Source organism: Bombus huntii, chromosome 9, assembly GCF_024542735.1.
Source record: "Bombus huntii isolate Logan2020A chromosome 9, iyBomHunt1.1, whole genome shotgun sequence".
Lineage (NCBI taxonomy): Eukaryota > Metazoa > Arthropoda > Insecta > Hymenoptera > Apidae > Bombus > Bombus huntii.
The window spans coordinates 4,642,946-4,660,877 of record NC_066246.1 but is presented as its reverse complement, the minus strand read 5'-3'; the positions used below and the strand labels follow the sequence as shown (position 1 = coordinate 4,660,877).

Below are 17,932 nucleotides of genomic sequence, written 5' to 3'. Positions count from 1 at the left end.
TTAAATTTTCTAAATATGACAATGTCCTCTAAAATATATAAAATAAATTCAATATTAGTGAATGAAAATAATTCTAAACATTTTATTTAAATTAGTATTTTATTACGATCTGCATACATATTCTAATTTAATTTCTTACTTTAATTAACAGCTGCTATATATTTTCCTTCTTCTAATAATTCTTCATCTTTCTTCATTTGCATTTCTTGTAGCGCTGGTCGAATATATCGATAATAACAAAACCCTTTATACGCTAAAGCTATTCCAGAAACTACTGTTAAACCCATTAATACCGTTACAGTTCCTCTGTGAAGTTTATCTAAGATATAACTCCTTTTCGCATATTTTGGCAACATTTTTTATTGATATTTTTGTCTGTATCAACAGTTTTTAAAATATATAAACCTGGAAAATATATAATTACTATTACAAATCGTGTAACTGAGAAACGTAATAAAATGTATTTCAATTTATATTATTAATTACGTAATTTGTTACAAGCACCTATTCTATACGAAAGTAAATAAGATAACAGTATATTATAGAGTTAAAAAGGTTTTGACTTCTATCTTTTTTCTAAAGATTAAGCTTTTTATATATAAGGTTAGGAACACGTTTGGTATTCTCTGCTCCAATAAATACTAAGGCTAATACACACACATTCGATGTGAGACGTGAGTCTAACGCGTTGAAAAATAAACGAACCTATAATTATGCAATCTTTTTGTCAATCAAATGAGGTAACAACTTGAATATTGATGAATTTGATATATTTCTATATTTCGTATTTCATAACATTTAAATAAAGAATATAAAAATCATTTCTAAAAATTACTATTTAATTCTTGTACAATTTATATAGATTTTTTACATAATTGTGTATTACACTTTTATAATATATTTAATAATTAATTTATAATATATTTTATAATTGTTTATTGTATTTTTATATTTTAAGACACTTAAATAGATTTTAACAGAATTATTTTCTTAATAAAGTAAAAGGGTTAGTTTTTTAAAAATTCATTAAATATTGTTGAATCTACATCCAAAACTATCTCATCCAATGAAGGCCCTTGTTGTGTCACTGGCAATTCTAAAATAAAAATAAACTTCACAAAACTGACTTTAAAATTAAATTAAATTTGCATCCTTGAAATATATTAAAACGCACTTGATATGGATCCTGTTGCTTTGTATTCCCTAAGCTCTTCTTTAAAAGCTTCATCAAATGTTTCTCGTCTTTCTTTCATCATTTTCTGCTGTTTAAGTTCATATTTTGATACTCTCTCAATATGTTCATCAGCCAATTTTGCTAAAATTTACATTCAGTTTCAGCATTTTTATAATTAGCACATTTTAAATATTATACAAACTACCTTTAATAACATTTAATTCTGCAAGTTTTTTCTCCTTATATAAGGCTAATTGAAATCTATGATCCAATTGTCTACTTTGCAAATCTAACATTTCATTTAAATTTTCTAATTGATATATAGCACCTTCTACCTCCTCAAACATTTCTTGTAATGTTCCTTTAATAACATGAAGTATTTATGATTAATTTTTATACTCATAGTATTCTTGAATTAGAAATGCATTTAAGATAGAAGTACCTATTTGATCCATAAGATCCTGTATTGCATTGTTGATTTTTGGAATGTAAGCTAAAGTACTATTTAGACACGTAATGTTTTTCCATTCTTGTTCGAGTTTTTCATAAATAGTTCCAATGAGTTTATCAGCTTCTTGAGCTTTACCCGAATTTTCTTCTGCTAGCTCATGTAGTTCATTCCATTGCAATTGAAATCTATGTAAGATATCAGCTCCTGCATTGTAATTAACATTTCTGATGTTTCCAGTCTTTTTTTGTTTTGGATTTTCAACAACAGTTAATCCTCTAATACTAAAACAACAAAGTTAATCCTAGACTTATATAAAATACATAGTAAATTATCTTTAACTTTAGTTTTTATTTGTATAAGGTTAAAATTAAATCTTTTACCTAGCAGATATACCCTCTTGAACTGTTTGAAACTTGTTACGCAAAGTGCTAAACATGTTTATAAATTATTTTATTTTATATTTATGATTATAATGGTATATATAATTCAAGCCTTTCAAATTAGTTAATACTATTGCACAAATTACTAATAAGATTTAATTTATTATATTATATTTTCTATATGTAAAGTGTATTATTAAATGTATCATTATCATATGAAATAATTTTTTTGTTGACACATGTATTATCAATGATGAAAATTGTTCATACCGAGCTGATTTTCATAGTTTATATCAAATTGATCACTTGTTTGCATTGAAATACTGATATAAGATAACACATATTAGTTCACAATATTTATAATGAAAAGTTATTGTAAATATTAGCAGCGTCAATATAACCTCTATTTTGAAGACACTAATAGTAGCCTATTTATTTTCATTCATGCAGTATTGCATGTAGAAACCTCCAAAATCAATTGTTAATGACAACTTAAAACATTTGAAATTATAATTCGAATATTAATTTTAAACATAATAAATATAAAATTAGTTAAATTACGCATAATTTAATAAAAAATTCATTATTCAAAATATCATTTATGATTTTTACTTAATCCAAACATATAATTAGCTTATGTACATATGTTTTAATTTCAATCCATTTTTTCATATTTTGTGAAAGATATAACACTGCGCAACCTTTCTGTTAGTTGGCAACACTGATAACGACAGTCCATGCACACATACATATGTACATTTCATTAAAAATAATTACTTTTTGTGTTGTAATTGTTAAAATGTTTTAAACTACGAATAATAGTATTAACATAGTAAATTTCTAAAATACATAAAATAATAATTTTTTATATATTGCATGTTAATACATAATATTCTATTAACATTATGTGCGTTCGATTTATAAAAGATATAATTTTACATTTACAAATTTTGGTTTACATGTTAAGTAATAAAAATGTTAACTACTTATATTCATATGGATTCAATATTATACTATGCTGCATTATAAGGATAATTGTATACTAAGCACGAATGAATAATTTTTGTTACGTTTATGACGAATTCGTGATTTTTACTGCATAAACAATTTAGTGCATTAGATTTTGACTATATATTTTCAACATGAAACAATTTGGCAACATCGTTAAAGCTTAACTCCTTCCCTTTGACAATATGACTGGTGCCTAGCAACCAGTGAGGTCAACAAACGAGGTCAAATTGCAAATTACCTGTGTAAGAAAAATCAGTATATAAATCTAATGAAATAATACATTAAATTACTTTTAGGTAATTGTAAGGGGTATTAATTGAACAGAAAGTAGAGACGATACAATTCATTACTACTAACATTAAGATGAAATTATAGACAGTTAATATATTAACCTAAATTTATGACAAATATTTCAGTTCAAAAAAAATCTCCTTATTAAGAAATATTATTATTATGTTCTTTTTTATATACTATATATTATATTACTTTATCTACAGGTGTAAATCGTATTAAAATACAACAATTTTAGAAGGGTGGTATTTATGTATGTACGTACATAGTACTTACAAATATCTTACTTTTCTAGTTTCAGTTAGAATAATTAATAACTAATTGTCATGCAATATAAATTCGGATGGTTGAAAATAAGAAAAAAGAAAGTTATGTGTTAGTGGAGTCTACAAGTAAAATAATTCTTATGAAGATACATGGCGGAACCGTAGAACTATGTATGTATGTATATGTTGGTATTCCCTGTGTTGCCAAGTTTTCCTCTACCTGCGTGTTCAATTCTGAAATGTATTGTATGGTGATGTATATACACAATGACAAAATCGATAGTGATGAATTTCTAAAACAAAAAATTGTATTTTTGTAAACTTTATTCTATTTCAAACTTTATAAATGCTATTTCAAATTTTAATATGAACATTTTACTTACATTGAATTAATTATTTTTCTGCTTATATCTTTTGTTTATTTATAAAAATGTGTCATAATAAGATGAAAAAATATAATATGCTTTAAACTATTTAAATGATTGATAAGTAATGTAGAAGAAAAACTTCATTATTTTAAAGTTAGAGGTTTTTCCATTAATAACCTTGAACAAGTTGGAGCAGTCCTGTTAAGCAGAGCCTTCATTGAAATCTTTATCTTTTTCTATCCCTGCTACGCACGCAATGAGCATAACTTGAACAAACCTTACCAGAGAAGGTTCGAGCTTAGAAAGTTGTGCGCAACTCGCAGTGAAACCAGATTTGTGGGAGGAGATGCTGGAGAGGGAGGAGTAGTCAGGGATGTTGGGTCAACGTACGTATCCAAGTATCCCCTTTCTCCTTGCATCAAGTTAGACCACTACTATATCGTGGTGAACTCGTCTTCTCCATAAAGACGATTACCTTTCTGCGCATACTATCATGACTACGGCGCATACTATGTACTAGGAGTTACCAACTAAAGGACGAGAAGTTCGTGGTAGGGATGAAATCAATAGTCAAGTATTCCGCGGAATGAGAATGTCAACTTATATTTAACCATTCAACTGCTTGCTTGAGTTTTATTCATCATAAACAAAGCAGCAAAAATAGTTGAGAGTGAACCGCTAATGTAACAGCAACTATTCTTATTTTTTGAGATAAAATACACATTAAAGATAGTGTACAACTGTGTAAACAACGATTCATGAATGTAATTCCTGACTATTTCGAGGTCACATTACTCAACATAGATACGAATGTATCACAAAAAATTAATGCCAGACTATTAAGTAGATATAAAAATCTATAAAGTCGCAATCATTTAATGCTCATAATAGAATAATATAGAATTCTATTCGAATTAAATATAGAATTTTAAGCTCGAGTTGTTTGAGTATCTGTAGAAAACTGTACAGAACCTACTACGATCAATAGATGCCAGATTCGGTCGTTTTCGACATGTTCCGTTAAGTTCCCCTACTATATTCATTCCTGTTGGCCTCCAACCATTTCTGCCACGCCTTGTTCACATGTATTTTCCCGGCAAAACCGGTTATTTCAGGCATTCTTCTTGGTTCACGCTTTTCCATAGAAAACCTACACGTAAAAACGTTTCCCTACCATCACATCAATATTAAACCTTGACTTTCCATTTGATCGAAGAAGACAAATTTGAAATTTGAAACATACGATATGCATATATAATATCAGATGGTAGTGTACGACATATACAAAATGTATAGACACATAAAGTATGTTTAAAAACATTAAATTGTTTTTATATACTGTGTACATCTGTAGTAAATTACAACCATACTTTAAAGTAGTAAGATGTGTACGAATAAATTTAAGTACACATATTCTTACGTAATATATGTTTAAATTGTATAATTTTAATATAAAAAGTCGTAGTAATAACATTGATACGATTTTCCTGAAACCAACAAAAATCAATAATCACCAGAAATTGTGGATGAAAACTGTCATCGCTACACTACAGAATTTAGGCACAATGGTTGATGGATAGTAATTGGAAGTTAACGTTGACGAGAATTTGCTGGAGAATGGTATGGATTAAGAAGGGACAGCGTGGAACATTGAAAGGATAACAGACGGAGACAGTAGAAGTTAGAAAGAGAGAAATAACAAAAAAGAGAAAATAAGAGAATCAGTTAATGAAAAAGGAAGGGAAAGAGATGGCCTGTTAGTAGGAATTGAGAGGAAAAGTAGGGAGGGGTAGAAAATGGGAGAGAAGAAAAGAGTTTCACAGTGATGTTCGAGTTGCGCTTGCGTCGACAATACTTGCTATGAACGGATTGGCTCCCTACTCATACTTGAGTGCATGTTAGGTTGACTTAATTTCAATTCGGGCTCCTCTGCTTCTCCCTACCATTTTCAGTTCCACCATATATTTCGGTTGGTTTCTTTTGTTTTATTGGGTTTTACACAAAGGGCGTACAAGATGTTGCAATACACGCTTACTTTATATATCTTGAATAAGTAGAAATATGAAAGGGAATGAGTCTTTTTTATCTTTGATAAGGAAGATATGACAGTGTGGAGGTAAAAAAATCAAGAAAGAGAAGAGAAGAGAAAAGGGGAAAGGCATAGGGAGAGAGGAGAGGAAGTGGATAAAGGTGGTGGTTGGTGTGCAGTGGAGGAGAAGTTAGATACACAAAGATACGAAACGTCAAGAGGAGAAGAGAGGAAAGGAGAGGAGAAGAGAGGAGAGGGAAGCGCTCAGCGTTTGCAGCGATCGGCGCACGCTACCCCGCGCGCGCGCGCGCGCGTGTTCTTACAAAACAACGCATCTGAACACTCTGAACCCGTCGCTGAACGCGCTTCAACAGTTCGGCACGAATTCACATTGAGTTGATTATTCTGACGGACGCGCGGATTTCATCGCGTCGCCGCCATATTGGCGGCTCGATATAACACGTACTAATAATAAGTTCAGATTGGTTACGGTAGGCATCGTAGTTGACGCGCCGATTTTATCATCGTTGAATGTCGCTACTACAAATGTGCCATAAACAGCGCAGTGATCATGTCATAGTCATAATATTGGCCGTCATACTTAACTATATGTAACAAATCGGATAAAAACTTCATCGTCTAAACATAAATGGTACTACGTGTTTTTTCTCCACTTAATTATATACATTGAATAAATCGTGATTTCATTTCTTCTTTTGAAACGATACATGTAATATCGACGCCGGGTCGGTTGTCATTAATTAAAAGCAAATATAATACTTTCTACTTATATATGTATACATATATATTTAGTTAACAAAATACTTATTTGACACACGTTGAAAGTTTATCTCGTGTTGAATTGACTTTATTACCATTTATATCTTCAAATATAATCATAAACATTAACGAACATCTCTCAATAAGTTTAAATAAAAATAAATTTTGGTAGGAATCATTTTTATGACAATCTGATTAATTTTCTCAGTGATTAAGAATTCTGTGAACTGTTTATTACTGCAAATTAGAATATGTGGATTTTGTTGATTTATAAATATTATCGACGTATTTAGTTGCCAGTAAATAATTATCTAAATCAAGATTGATCATTGTTAATGACTTCATGACAATTTGTGTTGTTAATAACAATGCCTGTAAGTATGATATAGAATAATAATCAACCATAATTGTAATGTTGTTATTAAAAAAACTTTAATAACGATTATACTATACAATAATAGAGAAAATAAATGATTAATTTACAGAGTGGAAATGAGCAATTCATTGGATCAAGACTTTGAGGAATTTAGATTTTCAGACCAAAGCAAAATTTGTAAAGACGATGCAGTGGATGATTTGCAAAAATTTGGTATGTTTTTTCTAAAGTATTGAGTGAAAATAAAACAAATGATATACATAAATGTAATATACACAAGAAATAGTATTAAACGTAGGTTAGTTTCTATAGATTACTTTCTTGAAAATTAACATTTTAGTGGAATATCCTCATTCTGTTAGATGCACTTTTTTTTTTGCAGAAAGCAATATATTTCACTTAAGATATTGCTATAAAAGATTAATGTTTCTAATACTGTGTTACTAATTTATGGTTGTCTTTGCAAACCTATTTTGCAAAATTTCTCTAGCCAAATCTTAACATTGTTATAAAAATGTGGATAAAAATACTATGTTTTTTATTTAATAAAACTTTTTTTTTTACTTTAAAGTGTACTTTGAGCAAATTTTATGGATTTATACTTTATAAGTAAATGGTATTAATGAAAATTTGTATTCTAAACTCTTGAAGAGAGGTTAGGATTCTGTTAGTGCTGCATAATAATTGGATAAATTTGGAGGTTTTTGTCATTTGTTATTGATGTTCCGTTAACAAAATTATTTGGTATAATTTACATTTTTTTATTTAATTGCAATAAATCACAAACTGATATCCTTTCCTTAACTAGAGTTATGATGATAAAATTTGTAAAACGTAATTTTATTACCTTTTTAGCCCGTTTGTATAATTGAAAATATCCCATTGATTATACATGTACTTTAATAAGTAACATTATCGTAAATTGCTATAACTATTTAAGACCGGTAAAAAGCAATTTATGTATGTCCGCAATGGTATCAAATGAAATGCGTTTTGATACGATGTATATCGTGGCGGGAACGTTGCGCTAATATGAAGTGAACCAATGGTGTTCGTTCTTTAGCTAGTATCGATTGGAGAATCCCGTTTTCAATTCTCGGCAAAAGCTGAGGCAATTATCTCGCTTGCGTTAGGTGGTCTGCTGTTGCAACCATTTTGCGTGAACACTTGCTGTTGCTGCATATACATCGGCATCGATTGTTTACATCCGTTGTAACACGGGGAATGCGCGTTGATGATAGTAAGTGAACCTTTGAAATAAACATGTTTGAATATAATCGACGTATAGTTCTCAGACATATCCAACGGGAAATTATATCAGTTTAGCGGATTTGATAGTAGCTATGAAAGCGCGGCAAATTATTTAATCCTTACTTTTCTCAGTCTTTTAATTAAAAAGGTGATTGGACACATCCAGTTTTGTTTTTTTAGATATTCGTCTTCAAGTACAACGTTTTTCGTAAAATAATGCGATTGACAGATGTAATTAGAAAATTATTATATGAGTGTATTGTAATTATTGAGGTTTTCTTTTTTCAGATAAACACATAGACAATCAAAGTACGATATTTTCCTTACGATTTCCATTATTTAACTGTGAAATCTGTAAAAAACAATTTGTAACAAAAAAGCAATTACGTACTCACATTCAGACACATTTAGGAAGACCACGTATAGTTTTAAGAAGGGTTACTTTGAAAAGTGTCAAGAAAAAGAATAGCAATACATATTGGCTAGACCCAGAAAAGAAGGGTTCTTTGAAATTAACGTTAAAAAAACAGAATTTCAACGATCCTCTGAAACTTAAACTCAAAAAGTCATCAAAATCGGAAGATTTTACTGTTGTGAAAAGCAACATTAATCTGGGAACTGAAAATCACAATCACAGAGACGTGGCTGGCGCAACAGAGAATGATCAAAGACATGAAAAAGATACAGAAAGTTCGATTAATCAGCCGTTTGAAAACGTGATGGTAGAACAACAGGTACATTATACTTATAAATATGAAAAATGTTAATTGATGTAATTCTATGGAAAATATTATTATTAGGATGAATATGGAAGCATTAAGTTCAACGCTGACGAACATAATCCATTGGAAGAAAATGATAGACCATCCATAGATGTCAATGAAAGTGATTCAGGTGTAGGAAGTGATATGGCAAATCCATCTGAAAAGGAAGATCAAAATGTTGATGACCTACAAAATACAGATCAATATGATAATTCGGATAAAAGACTCTCTGAAACAGAAGATCATGAAGAATCAGATGCATTGGAAGCAACATGTAGAGAAACAATTGAAAATCTCAAGAAACTTGGTGAACAATCCGGGTAATATGGTGTATTTAAAAATAATCCTCGAATGAGAAATATCCTTACTATAACTCATTATTTAACATTTTAGATGTAGATCTATGAGTCGATTAATTGATAATGCAGGCATTGAAGAGGATGATGATAGAGGACATGAATCAAACATGATACATGATTTAGCAGAGAATCCAGCCATTAATATTATTTCAAAGTCTTCTACGTTTTCAAACCATACAGCAGATTGTACAACAGTGTGTTCTGAAGATGAAGATAAACCTGAAGAATCAACAGAAAGCACAACTGGTTTTAATTGGAATCAACTGTCAACTAATTTATCGAATAAGAATAATGAGAATTCTAAAGAAAATGAAGAAAATGCGGGTGATAATAATATTGAGAATGCTGGGTCCCTTTTACAAAATTTGATTGAGCACCAAAGACATAATCAAAATGAAACCTTATCGAATAATTTACCTTCGGAAACCGAATACGTTTCGCTTGAAAAGTTAGCTGAGACCGTTAGTACTTGTCGCGTTTGCAACGAAAAGTTTAAAGATATTGCTCATTTAGATGAGCATCGGAGCAAAGCTGGACATTATCAATGCAATATTCCGGAATGTATAAATCTTATTTTTCATTCACTATTGGAAGTCTCCATGCATAAAGCTCAAATGCACGGAACGCCCCTTTCTCCGAGCGTGAGCCAATTGTCTCCTCATCTAAATACGAGTTCACCTCATTTGAATCAAAATTCACCCCATTTGAGCCAAGCATCTCCGCAATTAAATACACATTCACCTCATGCAGTATCAATGGAATCTGCAAATACAACAAACTCGCAACAAATAAATAGGAATTCTCCTTTAACTTCACCTCATCAAACAAATTCACCTACATATAACGCAGTAGCTAGTGCTGGGCAGCAAATAATATCACCTGTGAATTTTGAACAACTACCCGCACCTGTTCAACAACTAGCTCAACAAGTACAACGTATGCCACTTCCGCAAACGCAAATGCCTCCAAGTCTTCCACCAGGTGCTAATACAATGATCCCTGGCCCAAATTACTTTGTACAACCATCAGGAAGACCACCGTTGTATAGAGTTCCTGGTCCACAGGGCATGCATTATCCTCCTCATATAACACACCTATATCCGCAGTATGGGCCAGGTCCATATCCACAAATGACTGCACCGCCACAAATGCATCCACAATTGCCTCAGCAAATTTCACGTGGAAGGTATCCGACTCTTGCACAAAATAGTCGGCAAGTACTGTTGATGAAATAATCGTTAAAGCATGTAATATGTTTCTAATCAAAGTTAACAAGATATGAAACAAGATACGAAACATGATGAATTCTCTTTCAAATAAAGTATTAAGCAGTTTAATTTGCATTGTATGTATTGCAGGGCACCAAGGATTCCACAAACGGGATCAACACCGCGGCAACGTATGAAACGTCCTATGCAACAATCAATGCAAGTGCAACAGAATAACTCTGCAATGAAACAACGACGGATGGATGTTTTATTACCAGATAGAAATGAAGATGCAGATTGTCATGTTATTGCACAGCAAAAAAGAAATGACGGTCTGCCTGTTATACAAAATGTTCAAGGTGCTACAACTCAACAAACAAATAGAAATGATTCCACTATACATCTTACGGATTCCATAACTCTTAGTGTTAGACAACCAGGTACTTTTAACACTTGATTATATATTTCTTCCTTAATGTATATTTTATTGTATGTATTTAATTTATGTATTTAATTCTAAATACCTCTTCTAAGATTAGTTTCGATATTAGAAATAAGATTTTATATTTTTATCATTTTTCTATGTTTGTTTTTCTAAATTTACTTTTATGTTTGTTTGATTATATGTTCTGAAAGAAAACTTAACTATTCGTGGAAGAGGTGCATTACAAGAATAAAAAGAACATATTTTACTAATCTAAAGGTTCCGCTCCAGCTCAAGTGCAGAACACATCAGGTGCTGGGGGCAAGAAGTCTGATGCAAAGGCTGTGGCTAATGTACTGGCAGCCAGAGGTATTACTGTTACTCCAGCAGCAAATAAAAATAAATCAAGTGAACAAAACAAACAGCAGATACTTCCCCAGCAACAGAGGACTACATCTTCACAGCAGCCTTTAAATGTTACAGCGCTCACTCTGAATTCTGCTATTTCTATCATACCAGCTAGTTCACAAAAAAAACAGCAAGATCAGGGTCAGTTTGCTGTTCCCCACAATAAACAAAACAAACCAGCTGTGAACGAAGTGGAAAGACCTCCGAGACCTCCCACCGTAGATTTAACGCAAGATACCCCACCACAAATGCCAGTAGTTAGACGTGGAAGACCTCCACGGTAAGATAAATTAAAGGAAGATTCTTCCACATTTATTGATAATATAATATTCTTCATTGTTACAGAGCATTATTAACTTGTCAAGTGTGTGATAAAAATTTCCAGAATCAGGAAATGCTAACTCAACACATGGCTACCCATCGTGCACCAAGTAAATTACTTCACAAGTAAGTATACTTTCAACAATAATATAGGGTACATTTCCTAGATAATAATTATAATACTATTATATATATATAATAATAATGTTTGGTACTAGGTGTAATCTTTGTCCTGCCCAATACCCAACAGCTCAAGCGCTAACAACGCACAAACAGGCGTATCATAAAGAAGTAGACACAGTAGCACAAAATGGTGGTGCAGAATTAGCATTACCGGTCGTAGATTTGAAATCTCCCCATGTGTTGAATCGTTTATCAAATCTTGGTATACAGAGCTACATCCCGTTGTCACAACTAAGTGTTCAAACGGGCGGGTATTTTGGATTACCTATAATTACAATAGACGGTGCACGAAATCCTAATACTTGTAATTTAGGTGCGCTTGGTGCTACATCTATTCTAAGTCTGGGTCCTCTTAAACATTTGTCAAACAGGTAACTGTGGACAATTTTACATTTGATCTATGTTTTTTGTGCAATGTTTTTTTGCCTTTCTATAATTTTCAACAATAAGAGTTGCTTATTATGAATATTACTGCATTGCTTATTTACTGCAAAAGACTTGCTTTTATTCTTTTCATTTTCTAGATAAATTAGATGGCACAAATTCGATTTATTTAAGAATTTTATATAATAATGAATTTGACACTTTTTAGTTTATCTGTGTTCTTCGTTATTTCGGGCAGTTTTACGTTTTTTATTTTGTTTATATTATTAATTTTAGTTTATGTAATTCTAAAGCAATACAGTATTTATAACGAAAGCTGAAGAGGTGTTTGTGTTAATTTAGAGTAATGTAAAAGAAGATTTAAAATACACAATCATTATGACAAGATAGTGTATATGTACATCATATAGTATATTATGAGAAAGTTGCGAGATTCAAGTTGCGCGTAAATCATCGCCATTATTAGTATATTTTTTTTTTAAATGATTGGAAACTCATCAAATGTATTCTTCAGAAGTAATTTTTCGAAGATACAATCTACATGGATAAACAATAGTTCCAAATGTAGTGCCACTCATTAATGTATCAGAAGTCATTGATAAAGTTATACAAACATATTAAATTATTAGAACCCTGCTGCTTGAAATTAGAAAAAAGCAACTCGTTAAGATTAATGAAAAATCACATTGGTTTTACTCGACAAAAATATCATTCATTTGAATGAATACTAGAAACTATCGTTGTGTGATCTTGTATCACTTGCGATATGTGATATACTATTTTGAATCTGATATTGGGAACATTAACATATACATTATGAAAATTACGAAGGTACCTAATTACTAGATTCGTTCATCTAAGGAATTATCCTGGATATTTTAACCGATTTTTCAGGCAGTAAGTAGTTGTATTATACAGTGTTGTTAAATCACGTCCGTGTTTTGAATGAAAGAGTTATAAATTATAAAACCTACAGAGTTAATACAATGAAACTATAAGAGTTAATTATTTTTTTGTCAAACGATTTCGTTCAAACGATATTCGTACACACTATTGAGATGTAATACCGATTGTAAATATATTTTTTAAAAAGGATTACAGTTAAAGCATACGCTTGTTTATACTTGAAACTTGAAACTCTATAAAAATACCATATAGTAGTTGCGTAAGTGATACTTAAACAGCGAACATTTATTCTTATGAAATCATGAGCGATCTTTATTTATTGTCATTCCTATTCAAACATTATTGTATGTAAATAATTATCATTTTTTGTGTACTGTGTATATTTTTAAATAAGTGATCCGTTCCGTTTAAATTATAAAAAATGAAAACGATTACTAAAACGCGCAAGAACTGATTTAAAATAATAATATTGTATATATTTGTATGATAATAAAAAAGTAAAGCATATATATATATATATATACATATATGATAATTTTAATGAAATCTAATTAGTTATATAGCTAATAATGGGGCATTATATTGTTCTAAGTTTACAATAAAGAATATAAGTTTAAACAAATTTTATTCTTAAATAATTCATGAAACTTCAAAATTCATTTTCATTATTAATTGCTTTGAAAAATAGTATTGTAGAACCAACGGAGGATATGGAACTGTCCTATTATAATTTTAAATAAACAGAACATAAATAAATCTTTTAGGAGACATGCTAGTATATACGAATGATTTAATATACATTCCTTCCCATTTTATTTCCAGTTAATACATATTTATAAATATTTATTCACGTTTTGTATAAAGTAAAGAAATTCGAATATACTGAATGTATTACTAACTCTATTACTAAATGTACTACTATATTTATTGAAATGGTTATTCTTGACAAGTTTAAATATTAGAAGATTTATCTAAACAATATATTTAATTAATATAGATTTATTGTTATTAATCAAATATCATGTTTCCACTTAATTAATATTATTTAAAAACAATTACTGTAAAAACTTTTTAATTATATTATTACACATCCGAATGCAATAAATAGTAATTATATTGTTATATGAATTAATACGGAGATATATTAAAAAGAGTGAGGAAGTAAATATAATTTGTATCATAAAACTATGATTTGATTTTATTTCCGGTTGAAATTTTTTATCGCAGTTTTAAGAAACGTCGCCAAGGAGTGTCTTGATTGTTGTCTCAAATTGTAATTATATTTTTCTTTACTTTGCAATCGATAATTTCATATTTTATCTATCTATTAGTACTTATTGTTTTTTATGATATGCGTTATAATTTGTATAAATTATTTACTTTTTTAATTTTATCTATTTTAATGTTATGTTGTAACGTTTAATATAATTACGAATAATCGCGTATGTGAATTATATTTTCAAATCATAATTTCATGTTTCAATAATTTAAATGTTTATCTTAACATATTTTTAACGTATTTTTGTCTTCAATGTCTCAAATAATTTATAATCAGTGATATGTATCTTAAAAAAGAGGGAAGTTTAGAGATTTTAATGTAAAAACATGTGTTAGTGTGGATTCACATATGCGCTGCATAATTGTGACGTTCTGTCATTCAATGTGTAAGCTGCGCATGAAACATAGTTCTGTTTATAGATAATTTAATAGTTTCATTTCACAAAGTTTATGCTCGTTGTAATTGAATTTTTTGTGTTTCGAATGCCTTGTCATCTTCTATTTATCAGTAATTAATAATTTTCGAATGGTATCGTAACCTGTATTCTGGTTTCTCTATCGCCAATTTTTGGATTCACTCTTTTATCACATAATATTACCATCATCTGATTTTGTATTTGACAGAAGCTTATTCCTTCTTATTGCAGATATTTTCTTCGCGTTAGTTTGAAAATTTCGTTATGAGTGCTACATTAAGCTCAAGAGCTGAACAATATTTCTACAGTATAAATCCTTTGGCACAAAGGATAGGAGAAGATATAACTGCAACTAAGGAAGCTTACGAAGGCCTATGGAACACATTAAGCATAGCAGAACGGAATCAAGCAATTAATGAAACTATCATTCAACCAGAGGTTGCATTAAAATATACTTTGAAAAAGCATGAGGTCACTAGAGAATTACCTGAGTGGTATCCGAAACTACGCATACAGACAGGAATGAAATATGTTATCGATGAAACTGGTTCTGTAAGTACTATTTATAAGTTTATAGTAATATTATGTCATAAACTATATATTTTTGCTTTAATATACAAATATCGATTAATATCGGACTATCATAAATATATAATACTTTGAGTGTAAAATATTTTACTATTTATGACTTAATATATATATGCGATCAAGTTCAAAATATTAAGTTAAGACTTCTTAGTTAAAGCAAATTTTCTTTACTATGATATTATAGACATTGCGATGGCGTGACGAACATTCAGCTCCATTTTCATTCATGACTCAGTCACAGATGAATCTTAGTATAATAGATTCAACAGAGGATGCAAAATCAAAATTAATAAGAACTCAATTTGGAGAGTTACCACATTTCTCAAGCCCAGCGAAATCACATAGAAACAATTCAAACTCTCTTAACGATGCTTATACTTCGTCTCATACGGTTAACCGCTTCCAATCTGATTGTTTTTCAAGTAATATCTTTGAGAATGAGCAGTGTAGCAGTTTGTTGAAAGGCAATGTTGATAACGATCATTCTGAAAGTATATTTGCTAAACTGATGAACAAAACGTCTTTATTAAAATTACAAAATAATTTGGCAGATGATATGGAAAGTTTAGTTAGGGAAAGGGACTCGGATACTGATAAAAGTCAAACAAATACATTAGTGGTTATGTCACGTACAAAATCAAGTGACATTAATGAGTCAACAGCGCTATTAGAGACTCCTAGTTCTTACAGTAGTTTTCAATCTTCTCAATTGAATCAGGAAGAAGAAGAAAGGACTATACCAAAAACTGGTTTTGAATTTCTTGATAATTGGTAGATATATTGTGATACGTGCGAGATACTAAATACGTTTACATTTAAATTGCTACATATTATTACTAATTATTAATATAAGTTTACGTTAAATCGCGTTTGTACAATTTTAGTTCCTAAAACGGTAATGCCATGACGGTATTGATCAACATTTCTTTAGATAATATTCATTTTTTAAGCTACATTTCTAGATATTTTCTAATGTCACTTATGATCTCAAATTGCGATGCATTTGCGAATTTACTTTGCTATGAAATATGTATTGGTTGCGAATTTGAGCTTAACCATGGGTAATGTATGCATATTCAATACAGCAGAGTTTCTATACAATTTATGTAAATTCTCTATCTCTATAATGAAGAGGCCTTTCTTTACATCTAAATACTACATGCGGGAATTTCGACATATATCTACTGATATATGAAAAAAGAGAAAATAATCCGAAACATTGAGAAAAACACTTTACAAGGACTTAATGCTTCAGTATTTGTATTTTCATTTAGAGAAATTTTTACGATTTTATATTACGTGTATCTTTCTAAGATAATCATTGACTTTCATTATCTGACCATGAAAGATCGTCGTCAGTTATATAAAGGATATTTAATGAAAGACTGAAGAGGCTATCTCATTTCATTTTTACTATGTTCATATTCGATAAGATTCGCCATTAACTGGTTTCTCAACCGTACGATGATACATTTTATATAGACTATTTAGACTATTCAATGGTTAAATATGTAGTCCTCTATAGTAATAACGATAATTTAGGATAATTGCTGTTACTTGCTCTCTTCTTGTTCTTCTGTGTCGTGAGAGATGAATTAACGAACAGAATAAATCACGTGTATGTGTCTGCGTGAAACGGGTTGTGCTTGCATGTTTAGTAACTGAAAAATATCAAGTCATTTTTTATTGAAATATACATACATGTATATATATGATACAGTATTTTAGAAGCATTTATTATAATATTTAAATACATTCATTCATGTAATATGGTTGCGTTTTTCAATGAATTTAACCCGCTGAGGTTCATTCCTTCCACGTTGATCTTCCTAAAGTTCCCATCTTCACGTGGTCCAAAAGCCTGAGAGCCAGACTAGTAGAAAAAATATTAAAAGGCTACTACTATATATATATATATATATATATATCTTCCATTTTCATATCTCCAAATGACCTATACCTTCTGTCCTGGGTGATTGAACGATAGTTATATTCTCATCTCCACCGCCAATTTTCCCCACTTTTGAGTTATTGTAATAGCCGAAAATATTTTTATTCGCTTGCGTTATACAGTAAAATTCTTCTAGATCGGTTGATCTTGTTAATTTGGCTTCTGATTCTTTCTCGAAGGGTGACACCAGTATCAGACGCCTTTTTGACGATGCCCGGACTGAAACTGGGATAATTGTTTCGTTATATTTATCACGGAAAAGGAAACAATATTTAAAATCTCAATTCTAACGTTAGGAGATTATCGAATCGGACTATTTACCATTTCTGTTCATTTCATCACCTGATGCACCCTTAGCTGTGTTT

At 30.2% G+C, this 17,932-nt stretch overlaps 3 protein-coding genes and 1 long non-coding RNA gene across 13 annotated transcripts; 3 read left to right on the top strand and 1 right to left on the bottom strand.

The window, feature by feature from the left end:
• Nucleotides 1–58: 58 nt before the first annotated feature.
• LOC126869306 (dysbindin protein homolog) lies at nt 59–8,521 on the bottom strand. Of its 7 annotated transcripts, none has more exons than XM_050625674.1 (7): nt 4,224–4,502; nt 4,119–4,139; nt 2,006–2,053; nt 1,617–1,906; nt 1,380–1,535; nt 1,175–1,315; nt 59–405 (listed from the first exon to the last, which is right to left on the bottom strand). In XM_050625674.1, the coding sequence occupies exons 1-7, from the start codon at nt 4,358–4,360 to the stop codon at nt 320–322; spliced, it is 879 nt and encodes a 292-aa protein (XP_050481631.1). In that variant the 5' UTR covers nt 4,361–4,502; the 3' UTR covers nt 59–319. The 7 variants fall into 7 exon arrangements, with proteins under 7 accessions (XP_050481631.1, XP_050481630.1, XP_050481634.1 ...); XM_050625673.1 differs by lacking the exon at nt 59–405 and adding an exon at nt 754–1,096; XM_050625677.1 differs by lacking the exons at nt 59–405; nt 4,119–4,139; nt 4,224–4,502 and adding exons at nt 754–1,096; nt 3,584–3,866; nt 3,957–4,080 and having other exon boundaries at nt 2,006–3,254.
• On the top strand, nt 3,227–3,962 carry LOC126869318 (uncharacterized). The gene is made up of 2 exons (XR_007690890.1): nt 3,227–3,312; nt 3,514–3,962. It is a non-coding gene; the product is annotated as an uncharacterized LOC126869318 (long non-coding RNA).
• LOC126869293 (uncharacterized) lies at nt 5,838–13,843 on the top strand. Its single transcript, XM_050625646.1, has 9 exons — nt 5,838–7,124; nt 7,236–7,339; nt 8,666–9,111; nt 9,178–9,461; nt 9,535–10,713; nt 10,859–11,148; nt 11,412–11,820; nt 11,886–11,987; nt 12,080–13,843. Exons 2-9 carry the CDS (start codon nt 7,243–7,245, stop codon nt 12,417–12,419), a joined length of 3,147 nt encoding a protein of 1,048 aa, XP_050481603.1. The 5' UTR covers nt 5,838–7,124; nt 7,236–7,242; the 3' UTR covers nt 12,420–13,843.
• LOC126869307 (uncharacterized protein C1orf198 homolog) lies at nt 12,269–17,384 on the top strand. Of its 4 annotated transcripts, none has more exons than XM_050625684.1 (3): nt 12,269–12,415; nt 15,260–15,580; nt 15,801–17,384. In XM_050625684.1, exons 2-3 carry the CDS (start codon nt 15,293–15,295, stop codon nt 16,389–16,391), a joined length of 879 nt encoding a protein of 292 aa, XP_050481641.1. In that variant the 5' UTR covers nt 12,269–12,415; nt 15,260–15,292; the 3' UTR covers nt 16,392–17,384. The 4 variants fall into 4 exon arrangements, with proteins under 4 accessions (XP_050481641.1, XP_050481639.1, XP_050481640.1 ...); XM_050625682.1 differs by lacking the exon at nt 12,269–12,415 and adding an exon at nt 14,520–14,607; XM_050625683.1 differs by lacking the exon at nt 12,269–12,415 and adding an exon at nt 14,763–14,998.
• Nucleotides 17,385–17,932: the final 548 nt, after the last annotated feature.

What these genes read in the sequence shown, in the direction of transcription:
- LOC126869306 (XM_050625673.1), bottom strand. Translation starts at nt 4,360, where the DNA reads ATGCAAGGAGAAAGGGGATACTTGGATACGTACGTTGACCCAACATCC. An exon ending in ACTGCTCCAACTTGTTCAAG is followed by an intron (nt 2,054 to 4,118) that starts GTTATTAATGGA and finishes AAACATGTTTAG; the next exon opens with CACTTTGCGTAACAAGTTTC. An exon ending in CAAGAGGGTATATCTGCTAG is followed by an intron (nt 1,907 to 2,005) that starts GTAAAAGATTTA and finishes TTGTTGTTTTAG; the next exon opens with TATTAGAGGATTAACTGTTG.
- LOC126869293 (XM_050625646.1), top strand. Translation starts at nt 7,243, where the DNA reads ATGAGCAATTCATTGGATCAAGACTTTGAGGAATTTAGATTTTCAGAC. An exon ending in ACGTGATGGTAGAACAACAG is followed by an intron (nt 9,112 to 9,177) that starts GTACATTATACT and finishes TATTATTATTAG; the next exon opens with GATGAATATGGAAGCATTAA. An exon ending in ACTCTTGCACAAAATAGTCG is followed by an intron (nt 10,714 to 10,858) that starts GCAAGTACTGTT and finishes TATGTATTGCAG; the next exon opens with GGCACCAAGGATTCCACAAA.
- LOC126869307 (XM_050625684.1), top strand. Translation starts at nt 15,293, where the DNA reads ATGAGTGCTACATTAAGCTCAAGAGCTGAACAATATTTCTACAGTATA. An exon ending in TTATCGATGAAACTGGTTCT is followed by an intron (nt 15,581 to 15,800) that starts GTAAGTACTATT and finishes ATGATATTATAG; the next exon opens with ACATTGCGATGGCGTGACGA.